Source organism: Gracilinanus agilis, chromosome 6, assembly GCF_016433145.1.
Source record: "Gracilinanus agilis isolate LMUSP501 chromosome 6, AgileGrace, whole genome shotgun sequence".
NCBI lineage: Eukaryota > Metazoa > Chordata > Mammalia > Didelphimorphia > Didelphidae > Gracilinanus > Gracilinanus agilis.
In genome coordinates this window covers 206,100,296-206,124,604 of record NC_058135.1, presented here as the reverse complement: position 1 = coordinate 206,124,604, position 24,309 = coordinate 206,100,296, and the positions used below count along the sequence as shown (strand labels likewise).

Below are 24,309 nucleotides of genomic sequence, written 5' to 3'. Positions count from 1 at the left end.
TATATATGTAATGTTGTCTTAAAAAGGTAGAGAAAACAAATAGAAGTTTGCTACCCAAACTCTTTATATATAAAAAGCAGGAAACCAAAAAGAGCTCCTGCATGCTTGATAGTTTAACTCTTTATTTTAATTTATTTTCCCATCAGAAGGATCTAGAAATTCCTGGTGATGTTTTAGACCCAAATGGGTTTTCATCAGCAATTGCCAAGGTTGAAAGATTTGCTACATCTGTTGAATTTGTGACAAGTATGCATTAGTTTATAGGTTTTAAAATGGCACACAGCAACTCATGTGAATCCTTTTATGATAGTGGGTTTGTTTGCTACTGTCAATAACTGGGCTATTGTGAATTTTGGGAATTTGGTACTTTACTTGATTGTACATAATATACTATATTATTGTTTTTATAAATCTGTTATTCTGTAAAAATAATTTGCATTCATAGTAGTTCATGGCCAAGTTTAAAAAGGAAATTGGATCTCATTTTTTGGTTGAGAAACCTTTTACTGATTCTAAGCTATATATTTTTGATTTTTAAAACATTCTTTTTTTTTCTTTGTATGTGCAATACAGTATTTGAGGTTTTTTCTCTCATTTTTGTACTTGAAAACATTTTATTTTTTTCCTGAATTTTTCTTATTGCTTTTCTTTTTATTTTTTAATACAATAAGTGACTTTTCCCCCTTTTCTCATTTCTTGTACTTAAAGTACATATAATCAATATTAATCTTTTTAAAGCATTTTTAGTAATATAAGTTTAAAATACATTGTTCAAATATTAATTCAACCCCAAAAGGCTTTAAACTTTAGAATAATGTCATTGATCATTTAAATAATTATGGGACTCTGCTTAATGATTCTGTCTGATTCCAGAAGAATATTTAAAAAAAGAGCCACTACACAGTGCTAAAGAAGCACAAAGCCAACCTTCACAGTGCAAATTGAGCACAAGTTCAAAAAGAACAACCAATCCCATTGGGATTGATGTAATTTTGAACCAAGACAAGAGGACTTGAACTTGTTTGGGGTTCGAGGTTGTGGCGCTTAACATATGTCAATACACAGGACTTCCTCTGAACCACATTCTATCCAAGCACCTCATCCTGGCTCCTATAATCTACTCCCTTTTTTCTGTCTTTTATAAGTGTGTCAAACTTTCTATAGTCCTGGTTACTGATTGGGTAAGTGCATAATTACTTAAATCACTTTAATTGGACCCTGATTCAAGGACCTGTTATAGTTTTATTTTTCCTTTACTTAGATTTTTTATAATAAAAATAAATAAATAACAATAACAATAAAAAACAAATAAAAATAAAAAGTTTTTTCTTTTACTTAATTTTTTTTAAACATAAGACTTTGACATTTTCTATTTCATCCACAAGTTCTTTTTTCTCCTTTATCTGGATTTTTTATATTTTTTATTTCTTTTGCAATTAATTCACATACCTTTATAACTCAAGTCATGTATCCCTGAGTGATCCCTATTTGTCATTATTTTCCTCAGGGGGGACTTTGTAATTGTCATGAACTTTGATTTGAATTTAGGAAATTTTAGGCTAGAAAATTTGCTACCTCCCAGAATCTAGACAACAAACCTGTTTGGAGAAAGCGCCATGAAGATGCCTGCAGAGACTGCCCATTGCATCAAGAAGATCCAGAATTGAACTTTGGGATGTGAATTTGAACTTGGGGGGAGGGGGTTTTGAAAGCATGTGTTTTGAATGTATACTTTTATGCCAAAGGGGACTGCCCCCCCAAACTGGCTTTTTGTTAATGTAGCAATCATTGATTTTGTTCTTTTTTCCCCCTTTTATCCACAAATTATTGCAATTTATAAGTTGCTTATGTTTTTATGATCCATTGGGGAGACTGGTCTCCCAAAGGATCACAGCAGGATATGTATAAATGGAGATTTTGAACCTTGGACTTCATCCCCCATAAGTCCCTTAGTTTTCCCAAAATTCCCTTTAATCTCTCCTGCTCCTCCATGTTTGCATGGTCATGTTATTGTTTTATATTTGGCTATAACTCCTCCCTCTTTCTTTTTGGTTCCTGGGAGCGGGCTGGTTAGTACTTCTTAGTTACTTTCCTTTGTTATTTTATTATTAATAAAATATTTCTAAATATAATATTTAGTATTTTGAATATTAATTTTAATCTCCACACTATTATAATCATTATTTCCACATCTTTACAAATGAGGATAATATCTTCCCTCCCTACCTCACAAGGATGTTGTAAGGATTAAATGGAATAACAGGAGAAAGCTTTTAATTAATTTTAAAGAGACATCCAAGTTTAAATTGTTATTGTTATCCAAACCCTTTATAGTTTCCATGGTTCTCATAGTAACTGTTAATAATGGTCATTACACAATGTAAGGATTTTTCTATCCCTTTTAAAGTCAGAAGTGTTACTTGCAGAGTACCGTAGAAGTATTAATTATTACTACAAATTATATATCTTTTTTTAAACACCTTAATTTTATTTTTAAAAACAGTTTAAAATTATGATTACTCATGATCAATTTCAGGTCCACTATGACTTCTGTATTTCCCAACTGTATTAATGTACTCACACAGCTTTTCTTTCTACTTAAATATTCTTCCTAATATCTATTTCTTGCAAATCAAAACAACTCTGAGGTATCACCTCACACTTGGCAGACTGGCTAAAATGATATCAGGAGAGAGTAATGAATGCTGGAAGGGATGTGGCAAAATTGGGACATTAATGCATTGCTGGTGGAATTGTGAATTGATCCAACCATTCTGGATGGCAATTTGGAACTATGCCAAAGAGCACTAAAAGACTGCCTGCCCTTTGATCCAGCCATTCCATTGCTGGGTTTGTACCCCAAAGAGATCATAGGGGAAAAGACATGTACAAAAATATTTATAGCTGCACTCTTTGTGGTAGCACAAAACTGGAAAACGAGGGTATGCCCGTCAATTGGGGAATGGTTGAACAAATTGTGGTATCTGTTGGTGATGGAATACTATTGTGCTCAAAGGAATAATAAACTGGAGGAATTCCATGTGAACTGAAAAGACCTCCAGAATTGATGCAGAGTGAAAGGAGCAGAACCAGAACATTGTACACAGAGACTGATACACTGTGATAAAATCAAATGTAATGGACTTCTGTATTAGCAGCAATGCAATGTCCCAGGACAATTCTGAGGGATTTATGGAAAAGAACACTATCCACATTCAGAGGAAGAACTACAGGAGTGGAAACACAGAAGAAAAACAACTGCTTGAACACACGGGTTGATGTGGACATGATTTGGGAAGTAAACTCTAAATGACCACCCTAGTACAACTATCAATAATATGGAAATAGTTCTTGATTGATGACACATGAAGATACCAGTGGAAATGCACATTGGCTATGGGGGGATATTAAGGGGGGAGTAAGAACATGAATCATGGAACCATGGAAAAAATTTCTCTAAAAAATTTATATGAGTAAAAAATTAAAAAATAATAAAACCTAATATCTATTTCTGTTGAAGTTTTTGCAACTTCTCTAAATGAATTTTTATTCTAATACTATCATCCCAGGTGTTGATCATCCTTTCATGATTTGCTGTCATCTGCAAACCAAGAAAGGGCATATTACATTATTTAGATCTATGATTTTTTTAAAAGTTAAATATCTATAAGCCCAAGACTAATCCAATGGGTACACAACCTGTTTTGAGCCTCTTGGCTACAAGAAAACCACTGACTGAAATAACTTTTTAATAATGAAGTTAAATCCTAGGCTTAGGAGAAAAGTTATCAAATGCCTAAAGGGCCAGAGACAGAAAAGGGCAAAGAAACAATATCAGTGTTCTCTTCCCTACCCTGGGTTTCCTCATGGACAAACTAGCTAGCAAAGAAGAGGAAATGTTGCAAAATGTTCTTTATCCTAATATGGAAAATATTATTGATTTGGCCCAGGAAACTAAACTGAGCTACTAAGTCAAACTAGGATACACACATATAAATAAAAACACGCACATACCTACATACATAACAAATATACATAGTATCATACAGTGAACTTCTACTTCTGGCCCTACTATAATCTAGCAGGGTAATCTTGGCAAAGTTACTTAATGTCTGAAGATCATTTTCATTTGGAAACTAAAAATTTAATTAAATGTTCTCTAGCATAATTCCAACTCCAAAAGTTTATGATTTCATATGCTATGGGCACACTGTAAATGGGATTCAATTGAATTTGATTTAAAAAAAAAAACACTTTGTGACCATTTTTATGCACTAAGCACTGTGCTGGTGATAGAGCTATAAAGACAAACAAAAATGCCCCTGTGCTCAAAAAGCTCACATTTTCTTAAAGAGGAAATGACATGTACATAGATAAGTACGTACAGAAATTACATAAAATCATTTCTGGAGGCAGTGGGTAAAACACTATTAATGGAATATATTAGAAAAGGTCATTTAGGAAGTGGAATTTGATGGAGATAAAAGGAAGGTTGGAGGTTTCAAAAGGCCAAGGTAAAAAGGAAGAGCATTCTGGGCATAGACTATAGATTATTTAGAAGCTTAGAGGAGGGAGATAGCATGTCATACATGGAGAATAGCAAGTAGGGCAGTGTGGCTGGAAAAGAGAGTGAATGAGTAGGATTAATGTGAAATCAGCCTGAAAAAATAGGTTTGGAGCCAGAATGTTAAGGGCTTTAAATGCCAAACAGAGGTGTTTATATTTTATTCTACAGTCAAGAGAGAACCACTTAAGTTTCTTGAGCAGGGGAGTAATACAGTCAGGTCTGTACTATAGGAATGTCAATGTAACTTCTGTGGAAAATGGGTAAAAAGTAAAAAAACTATAGGCTAGGACACTAATTAGGAGTTAATAGCAGATATGGAGCAGGAATAGGTCTTGAGGACCAGAACCTAGCCATAATTGGGACTTTGCCAGGAATGTAGAGTTGCTGAACAAAGTAGTAGATAGTCGATAAAGATATATACTTGAACTTCTCTGAGTTTACTCTAGCAAAATATGGGCATCATTGTTTATGTGAGTGTGATTTGATCCCCTGCCACTTTCAGGCTTAGTTTCAAGTTCAAAATCAAAAAAACTGCTAGGATTATATGATACTTCTTTTATTGTGACTTTGTGTCCAGGTTTATAAGTTTGATATCTAATAAGTTTTGTATTTTTCTTTGGCATTCTAAGAAACTACTCAAGTCCTACTCCAATGTTTCATTATGATATGAAGTTGAGCCAAAGTTCTCAAAGGCTTTTCCTAGCATAGCACAAATTTTAGCAAATCCACCCAACCTGGAAAGGATTCACTAGAGGCCCAATGACAGACTATGTCTACCACGTTTAAAAAAAAACAAACCTGGCTTAGGGCTGAAAGAGTCCTCACCAAGCTGGTTATACAATAATTAACTTTTTGCCATGATGACTATCGAACTCTTATCTACTATGACAGAGATGTAAATTGTGCTGGTGAGAAATCATAGTTCCTTGAAGTATACTTTGTTTTCAAACTAAGGTAAATTGCCACCAGGTGAAAAATAGTGCCCTAGTCTGCCTTAATTATAAATTAAGCCATAGTTTTAATTGAGTGAGAGGCATTGTCATGTGTTTCTACTCAGTCATCTTTTATATATAATATGTATACATATATATACATACATATATCAAAATAACAGCTTTATTAAAATAGCAATGAACTAGAAAATATTGTTTTCTATAAAAGGTGGAAAGCTTCTACACAAATAGTAAACTTATTCACTCATCCTTAAGTGTTATCTAAAATAATTCTTAATCTTTATCTCTGGTTTAATATTTTCAAGGTTTGAAAGACATTTTAAGTTATCTTCATAATATTCTGGCTTCTAATAACAATCCTGTAGTCTAGTTGTCTTTAACTTTGGCTTCTCAGCAACCCTGACCTCAAGCAGTCTATTTACCTTACTTGTCTTTTAAACCTAATTAAAGGGAGAGCTTTGCCAATCCCTCTGGCATCTCTGCTTTTCCTTCTTGCTTATTTTCCTGAAACTAACAGACACCCAGAGCTCACTAAATTGTAGAATAGTTACATCAACGCTGTGGACCTTACTGCCTGTCTTTTATAAAACACAACTAACCTGTTAATTTAACTTTTGGGAAAGAGAAATGAAATATTCTTTCAATATAACAATTCTACCTTCCTCAGCTAAGAGTGTTGTGAACTGAAGGTTCCCATCCCCCACATCCTTCTAAAACAGGATCAAATACAAAATTGTTTTTGATTCAGAGTATGGAATCACAAAAATCTCCACTTGGACTAGAAAATGTTTTGGGGAAGAACCATCTCTTCCAGAACAAACCATTTTAAACCAACTTTTATTGAGAATTTAACTTGGTCTTCAAAGAGAGGGAGAAAGTCATTAGAGCCTAAATTAAACTCAGCCCAGAAAACTGCTCAATGTCAAGGACCCCCATGAATATTAGGGCAGCTAGGTGGCATAGTAGACAGAGCACTGAGCTGAGAGACAGAAGACTCATCTTCTTGAGTTCAAATCTGGCCTCAGATATTTCCTGGCTGTATGATCCTGGACAAGTAATTTAACCCTATTTGCCTCAGTTTCCTCATCCTTAAGGTGAGCTAGAAAATGGCCAACTATTCCAGTATCTTTGCCAAAAAAACCCAAAAGGGATCATGAAAAGTTGGACACAACTGAAAAATGACTGAACACACACTCCATAAATATTGGTAAATACAGGAAATATAAAAATGGTTTGGCAAGCCAGTTCCAAGTAATGCAAGGGAATTTCCAACTGCTAAAATGAAACATTTATAAAATCATAACATTATAGAATTTTGGAATTAGAAAGATATTTCCCCCAAAATGTACACACACACACACACACACACACACACACACACATACTCTACATATACATAGCTTTAACAAGTTTGTAAAAGGAACCAACTGGTTAAAACTACTACACATAATTCAAGTGGGCTTTAGTAATATTAAAGACACTTTATTTTACTTACAGAATCTCCAGTCTTTGCTGACACAAAATGACTACTGAGGCCATTTTCCTGGCAAAAACGTAGGTGTTTATCAGGTTTTACTGTTCTCATATGTTCCAAATCAACTGGAAAGGCATTCAAAGAAAGACAAAATTGAACACATTACTGTTTATAAATAAGACTGCTTAATAATTTCAATTAACAGAGAAGAATATTCTATCTTTATTTCTATCATAATACAGTGGTGTCTGCTTATCATGTGTACTACTATGCTTTACACATACTAGATACTTAGCAAGAGTTGAATGAGTGAGCAAATGTATAAATGTATCTGAAGAACAAAGATTTATTCAAAATAAATTAACAGTTAATGAAATATATGCCTCCTTCAAATTTGACTTAAATTCATTTATAATGAGATATAATTTGAATGTTTTTGAGTTTTCTAGTTTTAATATTATATGACAAATATCTTGTTAGTGTCTAGAAACATCAAAATATTAATGAATTTATTGTTGAAATATTTCTATTTTCACAAAAGGAAACTTAAGTAAGTTCCTTTTTGAAATTTACTTTCCTTTATATATTTTGAGAGTAGCATGCATAGATTTTCCTTATAATAGGCCCTCTGGAAATAAAGCACTTAAACAAGACAGCATTTCAGAGAAGCATTAGTACTGAAAGCAGAACATAGAACTCAAATCTTGACAGGTTTTATCGTGTACATTCCAATTTTTCCAAATTTGATCCTGAAGTTAACAGGAATCTATATTGAAAACTTTCTCTTTTTATTGCATTGCAGTACCAATACGAGTGTTGACTCAATGCCTTCAAATTATAAGGCAAATATATTCACAAGGATTTAAGGACAACTAGGTTCTTTGAGTCAATACAGGAAAAAAAAACTTAAGCTGATTTCCTGAGGAAGGGACCCAACTGACTTGTAAAAACTTGTAAATTTGCAAATCTAGTAAGCCTGCATAATAGTGGCAATTGATTATCAACTGAAAAAATGCCCTCCTGCTACATAAAAGGCTTTATTTTAAATGATATTGGAGGTCTTTAATTTGGAGGCTCTGGAGATTTTCTCTGGGAGATTTTTGGTCTAACAGGAGATTCCTAAGCCCCATTTATACTGCTTACCTTGGTTAATGTGGAGCTTTTATTTTTTGGCCTCATGTTGCTGTTCCTTAAACATCACTGAGGCCTTGTTTACAAGAACAGGCCTAAAAACGCCCAGATACCACAGGCATTAATTTGTGGACACCTAAAATACTAAGCTATTAGCACTAATGTTTATATTACAGTTTATCATAATATTGAAGCTAAAATGCTTCTAATTCAACAACAAAAGTAAGAACAAATAACGTCACTAGGAAAAATCCCTAATGAAATCACTAACTAGTTAAACATAAAGCAATGCCAGCTTTCCACCAAAAACCATGCATACCTCATATCTCATACCGAAAGAAATCAAACTAGCATATTAAGCATATAACTGTTCAATAACTGTCTTAATAAAAACCCAATGTAATTGTTGAAAATAATTTACTTAATTCTACCTTTGTTAAAGAGATGACTGGTGAACATAGAAAGGGAAGCAGTGCTTTAAAAATCCAGAATAGTTACTTTATTTCCCAAGTTCAGCAATATTTTATTTTTTCCCTATTATATTTTCTTACATTTTGAGTTCCTAATTATCTCCCTCTTCTCCCTCTCCCTGAAAAAAGTAAGAAATTTGATATAGGATATACATCCTCAAACATGCAAAGCATATTTCCATATTGGTCATGTTATGGAAGACATAAAAAATGAAGAAAATAAAGTAAAAAACTGTGTGCTTTGATCTGCATTCAGACTTTATCAAATTTTTCTCTGGAGGTAGATAACATTTTTCATCACAATGGACCATCATACCTCTTTGCTATTTCTGTGTACAAGATTCTCCTGGTTCTGCTCACTTCACTCTGAATCAGTTCATATAAATCTTTCCAGATTATTCTAAAATCAGCCTGCTGAGACATTTCTTAATCGAGAACAGCATTCTATTACAGTCACAACTTGCATAGTCATTCCACAACTGGACTCACTTTCCAATTCTTTGCCACATCAAAAAGAACTGTTATAAATATTTTTGTACAAATAGGTCCTTTTCCCTTTTAAAAAAATCTGTATAGGATAGACCTAGTAGGAGGATTACTGGATTAAAGTATATGTACAGTTTCATAGCCCTTTGGCCTTATCTCCAAATTGCTCTCCAGAATGGTTGGATTATTACATCTTGGAATGCTCTCTATCTCTTTTTTGGTCTGAAATTCTTACTCATAGATCTGACAGGCAAATTAGCGCATGCTCCCTTAATTTGCTTGTATGTTAGCACCCTTTACATTTAAATCATGTACCCATTTTGACTTTATCTTGGTATACAGTATGAGATTAATCTACATCTAGTTTTTGCAGCAATTACATAGCAAGTTCTTGTCCCAAAGGTCTGGATCATTGGGTTTATAAAATACTAAATTGCTACAGTCATTTTCTACAGTATATTGTACACCTAATGTATTCCACTAATCTATCTCTCCATTTCTTATCCAGTACCAGATCATTTTGATGGTTACTGATTTCTAAGACACTTTGCTATGCCACCTTTTTCACATTTTTTCATTAATCCCTTTAATATTCTTGACCTTTTGTTCTTCTAAATGAACTTAATGATTTTTTCTAGCTTTATGAAATAATTTTTGGTAGATGGGTTGGTATAGCACTGAATAAATTAGTTTTTGGTCATCTGATAGGTATGGCACTGAATAACTAGAATAATTTGGGTAAGATTGTCATTTTTATTATGTTAGCTCATCCTACCAATGAGCAATTAATATTTTTCCAATTATTTAGATCTAGTTTTAATTGTGTGAAAAGTGTTTTATAGTTGTGTTGGTTTAATTTCTATGTTTGTCTTGGTAGATAAATTCCTAAATATTTTCTATTGTGATTTTAAATGGAGTTTCTCTTTCTAACTCCTGCTGCTGAATTTTGTTGGAAATATATAGAAATGCTGATGACTTATGTGGGCTTATCTTGTATCCTATCACTTTGCTAAAGTTTTTAATTATTTGCATTACCCTTTTAGTTGATTTACTAGGATTCTTTAACTATACCATGCATTATATCATCTGCAAAGAGTGATAGTTTAGTTTCCTCATTGCCTACTTTAATCCCTTCAATTTCTTTTTCTTCTATAATTACTGCTGCTAGCAATTCCAGTAAAATATTAAATAGCAGAGGTGATAATGGGCATCCTTGCTTCACACCTGATCTTATTAGGAAAGCTTCTAACTTGTCCCCATTGCAGATGATACTTACTGATGGTTTTATTTATATAGTTTATTATTTTGAGGAAGGGCCCTTCTATTCCTATATTTTCTAGTGTTTTCAATAGGAATGGGTGTTGTATTCTGTCAAAGGCTTTTTCTGCATCTATTGAAATAATCATGTGATTTCTGTTGGTTTGGTTGTTGATATGGTCAATTATATGGATGGTTTTCCTAATATTAAACCATCTTTGCAATCCTGGTATAAATCCTACCTGGTCATAGTGGATAATCCTTGTAATAACTTGCTGTAATCTTTTTACTAGTATTTTATTTAAGATTTTTGCATCTATGTCCATTAAGGAGATTGGTCTATAGTTTTCTTTTTCTATTTTTGGTCTTTGGAATCAATACCATATTTGTGTCATATAATGAATTTGGTAAGATTCCTTCTTTGCTTATATTATCAAAAAATTTGTATAGTATTGGGATTAGTTGTTCTTTAAATGTTTGATAGAATTTACTTGTGAATCCATCTGGCCCTGGAGTTTTTTCCCTAGGAAGTTCCTTGATGTCTTGTTCAATTTCTTTTTCTGAGATGGGATTACATAAGTATTCTAATTCTCCTTTTGTCAATCTAGGTAACTTATATTTTTGTAAATATTCGCCTGTTTCACCTAGATTGTCATATTTATTGCCAAATAATTGGCAAAATAATTCTTAATAATTTACCTTAATTTCCTCTTCATTAGAGGTAAGACCCTTTTCATCTTTGATACTGTTAATCTGATTCTCTACTTTCTTTTTTTATTAGATTTACCAGTACTTAGTTTATTTTGTTTTTTTTTCAAAGAACCAGCTCGTAGTCTTATTTATTAGTTCAATAGTTCTTTTACTTTCAATTTGATTAATTTCTCCTTTAATTTTTAGGATTTTCAATTTAGTTTTTATCTGGGGATTTTTAATTTGTTCTTTTTTCTAATTTTTTAAGTTGTAAGGCCAATTCATTGATCTTCTTTGTTGCTATATACACTCAGAGATATAAATTTTCCCCTGAGTACTGCTTTGGCTCTATTCCATAGGTTTTGATATAATGTCTCCTTATTGTCATTCTCATTAATGAAGTCCGTAATTGTTTCTATAATTTCTTTTTTGACTTACCAGTTTTGAATAATTATTTACTTTCCAATTAATTTTAAATTTGTCTTTTCATGGACTCTTGTTAGGTATAATTTTTATCACATTATGATCTGAAAAACTTGCATTTATTATTTCTGCTTTTCTACATTTGTTTGTGATATGTACCATGTACTGCTGAGAAGATATATTCCTTTTTAATCCTATTCAGTTTTCTCCATATATCATTAACTCAAATTTTCCTAGTATTTCATTCATTTCTCTTCTTTCTTATTTATTTCTCAGTTCAATTTACCTAGTTCTGAAAGGGGAAGGTTGAGATCCCCCACTAATATGGTCTTACTATCTATTTCCTCCTTGAGTTCCTTTAGAAATCTAGCTGCTATGCCATTTGGTACACAAATGTTTAGTAATGATATTACTTCACTGTTTATAGTACCTTTTAATGTAATTTCCTTCCTTATCTCTTTTAATGAGATCAATTTCTACTTTACTTTTGTCAGGTATCATGATTGCTACTTCTGCATTTTTTACTTTAGATGACACATAATAAATTCTGCTCCAGCATTTTACCTTGAATTTGTGTGCGTGTCACCCTGCCTCAAATGTGTTTCTTGTAAACAATATATATATATATATATATATATATATATATATATATATATAGTAGGATTCTGGTTTTTAATCCACTCTGCTGTCTGCTTCTGTTTAATGGATGAGTTCGCCCCATTCACATTCAGCCTTATGATTACTGTGTATTGCCCTCCATCATATTATCCCCCTTTAAATTCTGCTCTTTTCCCTTTTTCTCTATTCCTCCTCACCAATATTTTGCTTTCAGTCACCTCCTTCCACTTCCTCCTCCCTTCAATTACCTCCCTCTTCCCTTGTCTAATTCCCCTTTACCTCTCTGTGGGATAATAAAGAATTCTATACCCCACTGAGTAGGGTAAGATAGAATTCTACACCCCACTGAGTATACTTGTTTTACCCTCTAAGCCCTTTACATTGAGAGTAAGGTTTACACATTGCCCATCACCACCCTTATCCTCCCCTCTCTGTATTGATTTTTCTCACCTCTTTATGTTATATAATATACCATATTCTATCTCTCCCTTCCCTTTTCTCTCAGTGCAACTCTCTCTTTCAGCCCTTGACTGATTTTTTTACCTATCATTCATATGCATGCAAATCATATACATACATATTGTTCCATAAAATCATATTTATTTATATATTATATCATCATAATCAACTTACTTCTCCACACTCTTTCTAAATAAATTCCTTCTATCTTCTCTACTATTAAGAGTAATTTTTGAGAATTACAGAAATTCTCTTTCCATGTAAACTTATAAACATTTTGACCTTAATGAGTCTCTTAAATTTTCTCTTTCTTATTTACCTGTTTGGGCTTCTCTTGTGTCTTGTGTTTGGACTTCAAATTTTTTGTTTAGGTCTTTGGCTTATTCCTCAGGAATGTCTGGAAATCTCCTATCTAACTGAATTTCCATTTTTTCCCCCTGAAAGAATATACTCAATTTTGTGGGATAAGTGAGTCTGGGTTGTAAAGCCAGATCTTTTGCCTTCCTGAATATCATATTCCGTACCTTATGATCCTTTAATGTAGAAACCACTAGGTCCTGTGTGATCCTAATTGTAGCTCCCTAGTATTTGAATGGTTTCTTTTTGGCTGCTTGAAGTATTTTTTCCTTGGTTTGGTGACTCTTGAGTTTAGCTATTATATTCCTAGAAGTTGTCATTTGAGAATTTCTTTCTGGAGGTGATTTGTGAATTCTTTCAATTTCAATTTTATTTTCTTGTTTAAGGATCTCCAGGCAACTATTTTTGATGATTTTTTGTAATATGAAGTCCAAGGTTTTTTTGTCATCATGGCTTTCAGGTAGTCCAATAATTCTCAAATTGTCTCTCCTAGATCCATTTTCTAGGTCAGTTGTTTTTTCAATAAGATATTTCATGTTTTCCTCTATTTTTTCATTCCTTTGATTCTGTTTTATTGTTTCTTGATTTCTCATGAAATCATTAGTTTCTAGATGGTCAATTCTGATTTCTAAAGCCTGATTTTCCTATGTCGGCTTTTGGTTCTCCTTCTTCAATAGGCTCATTTCTTCTTGCATTACTTTCATTTATCCTTACATCACTTTAATTCTCTTTCCCACTTTTCTTCTGCCTCTCTTAATTGGCTTTCGAAGACTTTTTTTGAGTTCTTCCAGATTCTGTGTCCAATCTCTTTTTCTTTTGGACTTTAGGTGTGTTTCCGTTGCTTTCACTGTTCCCTTCTGTCTGTACCTTGCTCTTTGCCTCCATAAAAATTCTTTAGAGTTAGGTGTTTTTTTTTGTTGTTGTTGGCTCATTTTTCCTATCTAATTATAGGTAGAATTGGGGAGGATGATGTGATGGTGTGTAAATGAAATTAGCTCACTGTTATTCATTCTTTAGACTTTAGCCACCAGGAATATGTCAACCCACCCAACTTAGAATTAAGTGGCGAAGGGGGTAGGTCTATGAGCCACCTGTGATAGTAAGTGACAAATCAAAAACAAGTGACTGTCACCTGGGAAGTCCAAAACAAGGTTGAGGCTGCCATTTGTCCATGTGGTACTGGAGGTGGAAGCAGGAATGAGGTGGATGCAGGAAGTGATGAAAAGAACTATCTTTTAAATATGATGGTAACTTCCTGTGAGAGGGATTTGGCCTTCTGAACCTGACCTTGAAGGAGCTCGGGTTGAAACCTCAGACTGCTTCCTTTTGAATTGTCATGTGGGTAAGTTAGGCTGACTCCCTTTCCTTTTCCTTGGCATTTCTCCCCCTCCCCATGATGATTAAATTGACCTTTGAGATGCTGATAGATTTGCCTCAGGTTTAGGTGTAGGCTTTTGATCTCACTCAGATCTTGATCAGGTAGGGGGCTGGTCAAATTCTAGCCTCAGGGTTAGTCTCAAGTTTTTATTCTCACTGTGCATTTGATTCAATCAGGCAAAAAGACCAGTACTTAGTACAATCATTCACCCCAAAGTGTGAATTAAGTCCTTGTCCCAAGCCCAGACTGGAATTCCCTGGGTTGAGGCTCTGATTTCTCCACAGGTTTGAAATTTCAAGGGGTATGGGTTGGTTTGTACCTCTATTTGCTCAGGCAGGGTCTCAAAGATCTGGATGTTGGCGTAGGCATAGATTCCTAAACCTCAAATAGCAGATGGGGAGATGGGGGTGGCTCACCCTTGGCTTGCTCTTCCCTCCTTGCAACAGCTTCTTTCTGGGTCTCCTCTCCTCTCACCCCAGGGCCCCAGATATTCATCGCCTATCTTTTGGGTTTTGCTCTTCTGCTTGTCTCTGTCTCCTTGTTGGTTCTTTCACTCCTGTATTCATTTTGTGGTGATATTTTAATCTTGGCCAGAAAAGGTTCTCATGGTGGCACAGAGCTGCTAAGGATTACTCCACCATCTTGGCTCCACCCCCGGAACTCTCTACCCCACATCTTACCATTATTATTCACAAATGAAGATTTGACTGGCAAAATGATCTATTAATAAAAATAACCAATTTAAGAGTAAAAAAAAATTGAGGGAGAGGAAATCTAAAGCCTTATTTATCTGAGAGGGCAAAGAGAAAGTACAATCATATACCTATAAATGAATCTCTAAGTTGTTCAAAATGTATTGAAGTTACTACTTACTCTTTAGATTACTCTTTACTCATTCTGCTGTTCAAACGATATTATAATAGCTTATTATAACTCCAAGGAAAAAGAAAATCCACTCCTTAAATGAGAATATGACATGAAGAAAAGTGTTGGTGTTTGTGAATTCCTAACTAATACAGGTAAAATTCTATTAAAATGAATAAAATATTTAAAAAGATTGAGTCCCATCAAATAAACTGTGGTGATTAGGTCTTGTTGATCTACTTTGACTTCAAAAAATAAGTCTGAAACATAAGTTGTTGTATTCTTTTTTGTTTTTTTTTTTTTCTTAAGTCCCCAACTCTCCGAAAAACTAGATTATTTGGCACGAATATAGCTAGTTAAGACATGGAGAATGAAGCTCTTTCCTCTCTTCTGGTTCACCACTATGGCACAAAATCAAGGTGAAAAGGAAAATCCCATGCGGGAACTGTGCATCCGAAAGCTATGCCTCAACATTTGTTTTGGGGAGAGTGGAGACACGCTGACTCAGGCAGCCAAAGTGTTGAAGCAGCTCATAGGCCAAACCTCAGTGTTCTACAAAGCTCGTTACACTGTCAGGTCTTTTGGAATCAGGAGAAATGAGAAGATTGCTGCTGTTCACTGTACAGTCCGAGAGGCCAAAGCCGAAGAGATTCTGGAGAAGGGCCTGAAGTGTGAGAATATGAGTAAAGGAAAAATAAATTTCTCAGACACTGGCAACTTTGGCTTTGGGATCTAAGAGCATATCGATCTGGGCATTAAATAAGACCAGAGCATTGGCATTTATGGCTTGGACTTCTATGTGGTGCTGGGCAGACCTGGGTTCAGCATTGCAGACAAGAAGCATGGGACAGGCTACATCGGAGCCAAACACAGAATTGGCAAAGAGGAAGCCATGCACTGGTTCCAGCAGAAGTATGGTGGCATCATTCTTCCTGGCAAAAAAGTCCTGTTTTCTATTAAAAGATCAATAAAATGATCACTGAAAAAAATGCCTGCAAAATGTCCACCAGAACATACACTATCCACTACCAAGGGTTGTCTTGAGAGATGTACTTTTCAAGCTTCTCCAATCCCAAAGATCCAGAGTCACACCTGCCTGGATTTCTCCTCCAAACCCCTCTCACACCAGCACTGACAGTTTTTTCCTCCCCCAGTTGTGTTCCAATACAGAATGCTCAAAGCTGACAGCCAAACTCTTATAAATTTCTATTCTATTCCCTAAATTACTTCATTACAGTGTCCTTAAGTAAAGAAAGGATCAGGCAGTCACAAAAGATAAAATATAACCAATTACATAAAACTGAAAAGCTTTTGAAATAATTAAGTCAACCAGGATGAGAAGAAAATTGTCAATAGGGGAAAAAATATTTGTACCAAATATCACTTATGTCTGAAATCCAAGATATTAGAGAGCTAACACAAATATAAAACCAAAAGCCACTTCCCTATGAAAAAATGAGCAAAGTATAAGCAAAAGTTTCTCTATTAATAGTTATTCCCTACTTGATAAATAGTCAAAGGTCATGAACAGGCAATTCTCAAATAATTAAAAGTCTCACAGTCATGCAAAAAATTCTCTAAATCATTAGTAATTAGAGAAATGCACATTTAAAACTCTGAGATACCACCTCACACCTATCAGATTGGCTATTATGCAGGAAAGGAAAATGATAAAACTTGGAGTGAATGTAAGAAAATTGAGACACTAATGCACTATTGGAGGAGTTGTGAACTGATTCAGTCATCCTAGATAACAATTTGTACCTATGCCCAAAAGGCTATAAAGCAGTACATACCCTTTGACCTACCAATATCATTACTAGGTTTATATTCCAAAGAGATTTAAAAAGGGTGGAGGGGGGAAGGACCTATATGTTCAAAAATATTTAAAGTGGCTCTTTTTGTAGGAAGAAAGAATTGGAAAGTGAAGGGATATGCATCAATTGGGGACAGGCTAAATAAAAAAGTATATGGAAAAAGAAGCCCAAAAATCAAATGAAATTATAAACAAATTGGAGACCAGAATTGATCTGCTGGAAGCAATGAAAAGCAGGATAGCCTGAACCAAAAAGGAAAATCAAAAGATCATAGCTGAAAACCAGTCTTTAAGGACTAGAATTGGGCAAGTAGAAGCTAATGATCTCACAAGATAGCAAGAATTAATAAAGCAAAGTCAAAAGAATGATAAAATAGAAGGAAAAATAAAATACCTCATTGAGAAGATGGCTGCCTTGGAAAACAGGTCCATGAAAGACAATTTCAGAATCATAGGCCTACCCGAAATCCTAGACATAAACAGAAACCTTGACATAATACTACAAGAAATTACCCAAGAAAACTGCCCTGATATTCTTAAATAAGAGGGCAAAGTAGACACTGAAAGAGTCCATAGATCACCCTCTACATTAAATCCTCAAAAGACAACCCCCAGGAATGAAACTGCCAACTTCAAGAGCTTCCAAGTTAAGGAGAAAATATTGCAAGAAATCAGAAAGAGACAATTCAGATATCAAGGAGGATCAATCAGGATTACAAAGGATCTGGCAGCCTCCAGACTAAAGGACCACAAGACTTGGAATATGATATTCATAAAGACAAGATAATTGGGTCTACAACCAAGGATAACCTACCCATCAAAACTGACTATATATAGTTCCAGGGGAAAGAATGTGCATTTAACAAAATAGAGGATTTCCAAGTATTTGTAAAGAAAAGACCAGAACTAAATGGAAAATATGATGTCCAAATATAAAATTCAAGAGAAACATGAAAAGGTAAACAAGTAAGAGAAGGAAAAGAAAATTTTCTTTTAAGTGCTTCAGTAAGGTCAAATTGTTTATATTCATTTATGGAAAAATGATATTTCTAACTCTCAAAAATTGTATTCACTATTATATCAATTAGAAGAATTATTCATAAGTAGTCGGGGTGCTAAGTGGTTTAAGATGATATGTAAAAAAATAAAGGGGGGGGTAACAGAAGATGGCACCAAAAGAAACTTGAAAGAATAAGAAAAACAGAATAAATTATACCACATAAAGAGGTTAATGGAAGGGAGAGGGGAAGAATGCTATTATAAGAAGGAGAGGAAGAGAGTGTTAATAGGTAATATTTAAATCTTTCAGTAGAAGAGCATCTAGATCCATTAGGGTACAGAATTCTGTCTTATCGTAAAGGGAAGTTGAGAGGGAAAAGTCAACGTGGGGAGTGGGGCGGGGAGTACCAAAAGGGAAGGAAAGAGAGGGGGGAGGGTATTTAATAGGAATTTAATATAGGATTTTAACATTGCCATGTTGCCTAAGGGCAAACCTGTCAGTTGCCCTGGATGGAATGTTAAAGGGGGCATCCGCCAACTGGGCAGATACCAATTGCCAATTGAGCCTGGAGTATAAAAGCCCTGGAAATGCAGGGCTGGGGTTTTTTCCCGGACCTAACTTCGTCCTGACCACTGATTTAATCCTTTACCCCCTGGGCCCGGGTGGTGGGAGTGAAACAGGTGGTGGGAACTTGGGATTTTAAGACCCAATCTTCTAGAGCAACACAATATTATTATTATTATCATTACCTACAAGATCAGCCAAAAGATCAACTCTATTTCCTAACCAGAGACAGCTTCACTCTGGCTGAGGGCTACCTGCCCTCTGTCAACCTAGACCTTCCAAGGATTTCTATCAGCTTTAGTCAGATAATTTTCAACAACATATCTTAGTATTTCCAAGCCCTCTTACCATTGCCTTGTTCCTTCCCCACTCAGTTCCCAGGCTTGGATCCTTGTACTTTCATAATCAATTTACAAGCCCAATTGAGGATGCTCACTCCATCCTTACAACCAGCACTATCCTCCTGCTAGCCTGGTTACCAGCTTAAGGCCCCTTGTTGACCCACTTCTTCATTACAATAGACCATAAAGAAAAAAGGAGGGGGATAAGGAGGGAGGAGGTGGGAAGGGAAGTAATATAAGGGTAGGGATTAGGGGACTGATTAAAAGGAAAACACTGGTGTAGAAGGAAATATAGAAAGAAGAAAGAGCAGGACTAGGAGAGGAAATCAAAATGATGGGGAATACAGAGATGGTAATAATAAATCTGAATGTGAATGGGATGAACTCACCCATAAAACAGAAGCAAAGAGCAGTGGATTAGAAGCCAAAATCTGATCATGTGTTGTCTACAAGAAATACACATGAGGCAGGCAGACACACACAGGGTAAAGATAAGAGGCTGGAACAAAATCTACTGAACATAAACTGAGAAAAAGAAGGCAGGAGTAGCCAGCATGATATCTGACAAAACCAAAGTAAAAGTAGATCTGATTAAAAGAGATAGGGAAGGTAATTACATCCTGATAGAAGGCAGTATAGACAATGAGGAAATATCAGTACTCAATATGTATGCACCAAATGGTATAGCATCCAAATTTTAAAAGGAGAAACTATTGAAGCTTAAGGAGGAAATGGATAGTAAAACTATACTAGTGGGAGACCTGACCCTTCCTGTATCAGATCTAGATAAATCAAACCAAAAAATAAATAAGAGGTAAGAGATGTGAATGAAATTTTAGAAAAATTAGAGTTAATAGATATGGAGAAAAATAATAGGAACAAAAAGGAATATACCTTCATTCACAAATATTGACCATGTACTAGGGCAACAAAACATGGCAAACAAATGCAAAAAAGCAGAAATGGTAAGTACAACCTTTTCAGAACATAACACAACAAAAATAATAATTAGTAAGGGTACATGGAGAGGCAAATCAAAAATTAACTGGAAATTAAATAATATGATTCCCCAAAATTGGTTGGTTAAAGAACAAATCATAGAAACAATTAACAGTTTTATTCAAGAGAATGAAAATGAGGAGACATTATATCAAAATCTATGGGATGGAGCCATAACGATACTCAGGGGGAAATTTATACTCCTGAGTGCATATATTAACAAACCAGAGAGATCAATGAATTTGGGCAAGCAAATTGAAAAACTAGAAAGAGTAAAATCCCCAGATATAAGATAAATTAGAAATCCTAAAAATTAAAGGAGAAGGGGCAGCTGGGTAGCTCAGTGGAGTGAGAGTCAGGCCTAGAGACAGGAGGTCCTAGGTTCAAACCCGGCCTCAGCCACTTCCCAGCTGTGTGACCCTGGGCAAGTCACTTGACCCCCATTGCACACCTTTACCACTCTTCCACCTATGAGACAATACACCAAACTACAAGGGTTTAAAAAAAAATTAAAGGAGAAATTTTAAAAATTGAAAGTAAAATAACTATTGAATTAATAAATAAGACTAGAAGCTGGTTCTTTGAAAAAATAAATAAAATACTTAAAATATTGGTTAATCTAATAAAAAAGTAAAGAAGAAAACCAAATTAAGAGTATCAAAGATGAAAAGGGAGACCTCACCTGTAATGAAGAGGAAATTATTAAGAACTAATTTGCCCAATTATATGGCAATAAATATGGCAATCTAGGTGATATGGATGATTATTTACAAAAATATAAATTGCCTAGATTAACAGAAGAAATAGAATACTTAAATAACCCCATCTCAGAAAAAGAAATTGAATAATCCATCAAAGAACTCCCTAAGAAAATATTCCCAAGGCCAGATGGATTTACAAGTGAATTCTATCAAACATTTAAACAACTATTAATCCCAATACCATACAAACTATTTGACAAAATAAGCAAAGAAGGAGTTTTACCAAATTCTTTTTATGACACAAATATGGAAATGATTCCAAATCCAGGCAGACCAAAAACAAAGAAAACTACATACATACCAATCTCCTTAATGAATCTCCTTAATGCAAAAATCTTAAATAGAATACTAGCAAAAAGACTCCAAAAAGTGATCACGAGGATTATTCACCATGATCAGATGATATTTATACAAGGAATGCAAGGATGGTTTAATATTAGGAAAACCATCCACACAATTGACCATATCAACAACCAAAACAGGAATCACGTGATTATCTCAATAGGTGCAAAAAGAAGCCTTTGACAAAAGACAATCCCCATTCCTATTGAAAACACTAGGAAGTATAAGAATAGAAGGGCCTTTCCTAAAAATAATAAACAGTATATATATATATATAAAACCATCAGCAAGGATCATCCACAATGAGAATAAACTGAAGCCTTCCCAATAAGATAAGGAGTGAAACAAGGATACCCATTATCACCTCTATCATTTAACATTGTACTAGAAACACTAGTAATAGCAATAAGAGAAGAAAAAGAAATTGAAGGTATTAAAATAGGCAATGAGAAAACTAAATTATCACTCTTCGCAGATGATATGATGGTCTACTTAAAGAATCGTAGAGAATCAATTAAAAGCCTAGTTGCAAAGTTGTAGGATACAAAATAAACCTACATAAATCATCAGCATTTCTATATATTTCCAACACATTTCAGCAGCAAGAGTTAGAAAGAGAAATTCCATTTAAAATCACCCTAGATGTTATAAAATATTTAGGAATCTGTCTACCAAAACAAACACAGGAATTATACGAACACAACTATAAAACACTTTCCACACAATTAAAACTAGATCTAAACAATTGGAAAAACATTAATTGCTCATGGACAGGATGAGTTAACATAATAAAAATGACAATCCTACCCAAATTAATATACTTATTCAGTGCCATACCTATCAAACTACCAAGAGGCTTTTTTACTGAATTAGAAAAAATTATAACAAAGTTCATATGGAAGAAAAAAAGATCAAGAATAGCAAGGGAAATAATGAAAAAAATGTGAAGGATGGGAGCGTAGCAGTACCAGATATTTAAAAGACTGTCTGCCCTTTGATCCAGCCATACCACTGCTGGATTTATAACCCAAAGAGTTAATAAGGAAAAAGACTTGAACAGCCATCCTCTTTGTGATGGCAAAAAAAATTCAATTGGGGAATGGCTGAACAAATTGTGATATCTGTTGGTGATGGAATACTATTGTGCTGAAAGGAATAATAAACTAGAGGAATTCCATGTGAACTGGAATGACCTCCAGGAATTGATGCAGAGTGAAAAGAGCAGAACCAAGAGGACATTATACACGGAGATGGCTACACTGTGGTAAAATGTAATGAATGTAATGGACTTCTGTACTAGCAGCAAGGCAATGACCCAGGACAATTCTGAGGGATTTATGGAAAAAAACGCTACCCACATTCAAAGGAAGAACTACAGGAGTGGAAACACAGAAGAAAAACAATTGGGGAGGTAGATGCTAAACGATAACTCTAGTTCAACTATCAATAATATGGAATTAGGTCTTAATCAATGATACATATAAAACCCAGTGGAATTGTAAGTCAGCTACAGGTAGAGGAGTTTGTGGGAAAGGGAAAGAACATGAAATGTGTAATTATGGGAAATAATTCAAAATAAAATAAAAATTTTAAATTAAAAAAAATATATATACTTGAATAATAATATAGTCACGTATATAACAATTTTTTTAAATCATAATTGCTTCCTATAATGGTAGATAGCTTTATTTTACTACATATCTCATTCTGATTCTTACAGAGATCTCTGAGACCAATGGTCAAAAGATTTCAATGAAATCACCTCTTTCCCCTAAAAAGTACTTAAGTATAAATTTTCAAACTTAGTGACTGAAATCAGATCAATTTACATTTGGATTACCTGATTTATAAGCATTTAAAATTAGAAATTAAAATTTTCAATTATGAAACTCTTTAATACAGTCAAGAAATAACAACTTTGGCAACATTAAATGTTTTGATTCAGATATTTATATATCTTTCCAAACATTTAGCCTGGTAACAAATTCATCCTGTGATAACAATCATTCTGTAGCATAAGTATGTTAAATTTTCATATGATCCTAAATGTCTTTCTACAGCAAAGAGACAAAGTTCTACAATGATAATATTTTACAATTAATTATATTGCTATTGATTTGTTGCTAATTGCTCAAAAATCATTAATAGAAACTGTCAGGGTTTTTTTGCCAAATATACTTAAACTCAATAATCTTCTGAAATCTACAAGTATCTATGTCAAGAAAAGAATATTTTTAAGGGAAAAATGTCATTGTTATACCTTAAGAAAGCTAAAAATGAGATAGAAACATAGTTCCAGTACAGATTTTCTCAGTAATTTTTAGGTTATCAGGAAAACATCTAGAGTGTTGATCTGGTTATACTCATTTCAAACAAACTACATGTCACATTAACTACCTCCAGGAAGTTATTCCAAACACAAAATAAACTGTTTATGCCCCTACTCAGATAGATAGCATGACAGATTGTTATTAGTTGAAGACAGATGAACTACATTAATTTGATTGTGAGCATGTGTTTAATTTTACACTGTCATGCACACTCTAACCCTATCTTTCTAGGATAACTTAGTAAATTATGCTGTATTAAAAGAACTGTTAGTTAAGTCAAGAGAATTCTGAAAACTGCTCAAAGAATGTTCAGTACATTGCAAAATTATATTTTAATCATGTATAAAACTGTAAGCTATTTCAAACAAAAACAAATAAATACTATCATTCAGGTGAAATTTTACAAGCAAGTTTTTAAAACTCATTGCCAGAAAAATAGAATTATCAAAAAATCAGTAAAAAAATTTATTAAATATCTTTTCCATCTTTTATTGTTAAAGTAAGATATCAACTATCATAAGTTTACATTTTAAAGGTATTCCAAATTTCAAAGAAAACAATACCAAGATAAAAATAGAAATTATGAAATATATTAATTATAAATGTGTATTTGACATAACAAAAGTTAGCTCAGGAGGGCTAAAAATAGCAATTGTTCTTGTGTATTAAAGATATGTTTTAATAAGATTCTGATTTATTTTCCTTTTTAGGTCTACCTCTGCTGCCCACTAGGAGTATCACAGTATATTCTATGACACAACGCACTTGGTAATAATAGCCCTATATAATGCTTTAAAGATGAGCAAATGTTCTCTATGTGCATTCTCATTTGAAATTTTCAATAAATAGCCCTAGTAAGCAAATAGTACAAGTATTACTATCTCCACTTACAGATGAAGAAACTGAGGCTTGGAGGCTGTTAAACTATTTAAGACACAAAGCTTATATAGGTGGTAGAATTGAGACTTGAACTAAAGTTTTTAAACTCCAAGTTCAATGCTTTTCTATGGATACCATATTGCCTTTCCT

General features: G+C 33.9%; 2 protein-coding genes across 3 annotated transcripts in view; one reads left to right on the top strand and one right to left on the bottom strand.

Moving 5' to 3' along the window:
- Nucleotides 1–24,309, bottom strand: part of RAB28 (RAB28, member RAS oncogene family) — a 145,587-nt gene that overhangs the window by 20,688 nt on the left and 100,590 nt on the right. For both annotated transcript variants that reach the window (XM_044682278.1, XM_044682279.1), the window contains exon 5: nucleotides 7,016–7,119. In XM_044682278.1, the coding sequence (XP_044538213.1) occupies nucleotides 7,016–7,119 (104 nt within the window). The remainder of the gene's footprint in view (nucleotides 1–7,015; nucleotides 7,120–24,309) is intronic.
- On the top strand, nucleotides 15,179–16,103 carry LOC123251724 (60S ribosomal protein L11-like). The gene is given in 1 exon segment (XM_044681024.1): nucleotides 15,179–16,103. A coding segment is annotated over 1 exon segment (606 nt). The 5' UTR covers nucleotides 15,179–15,497.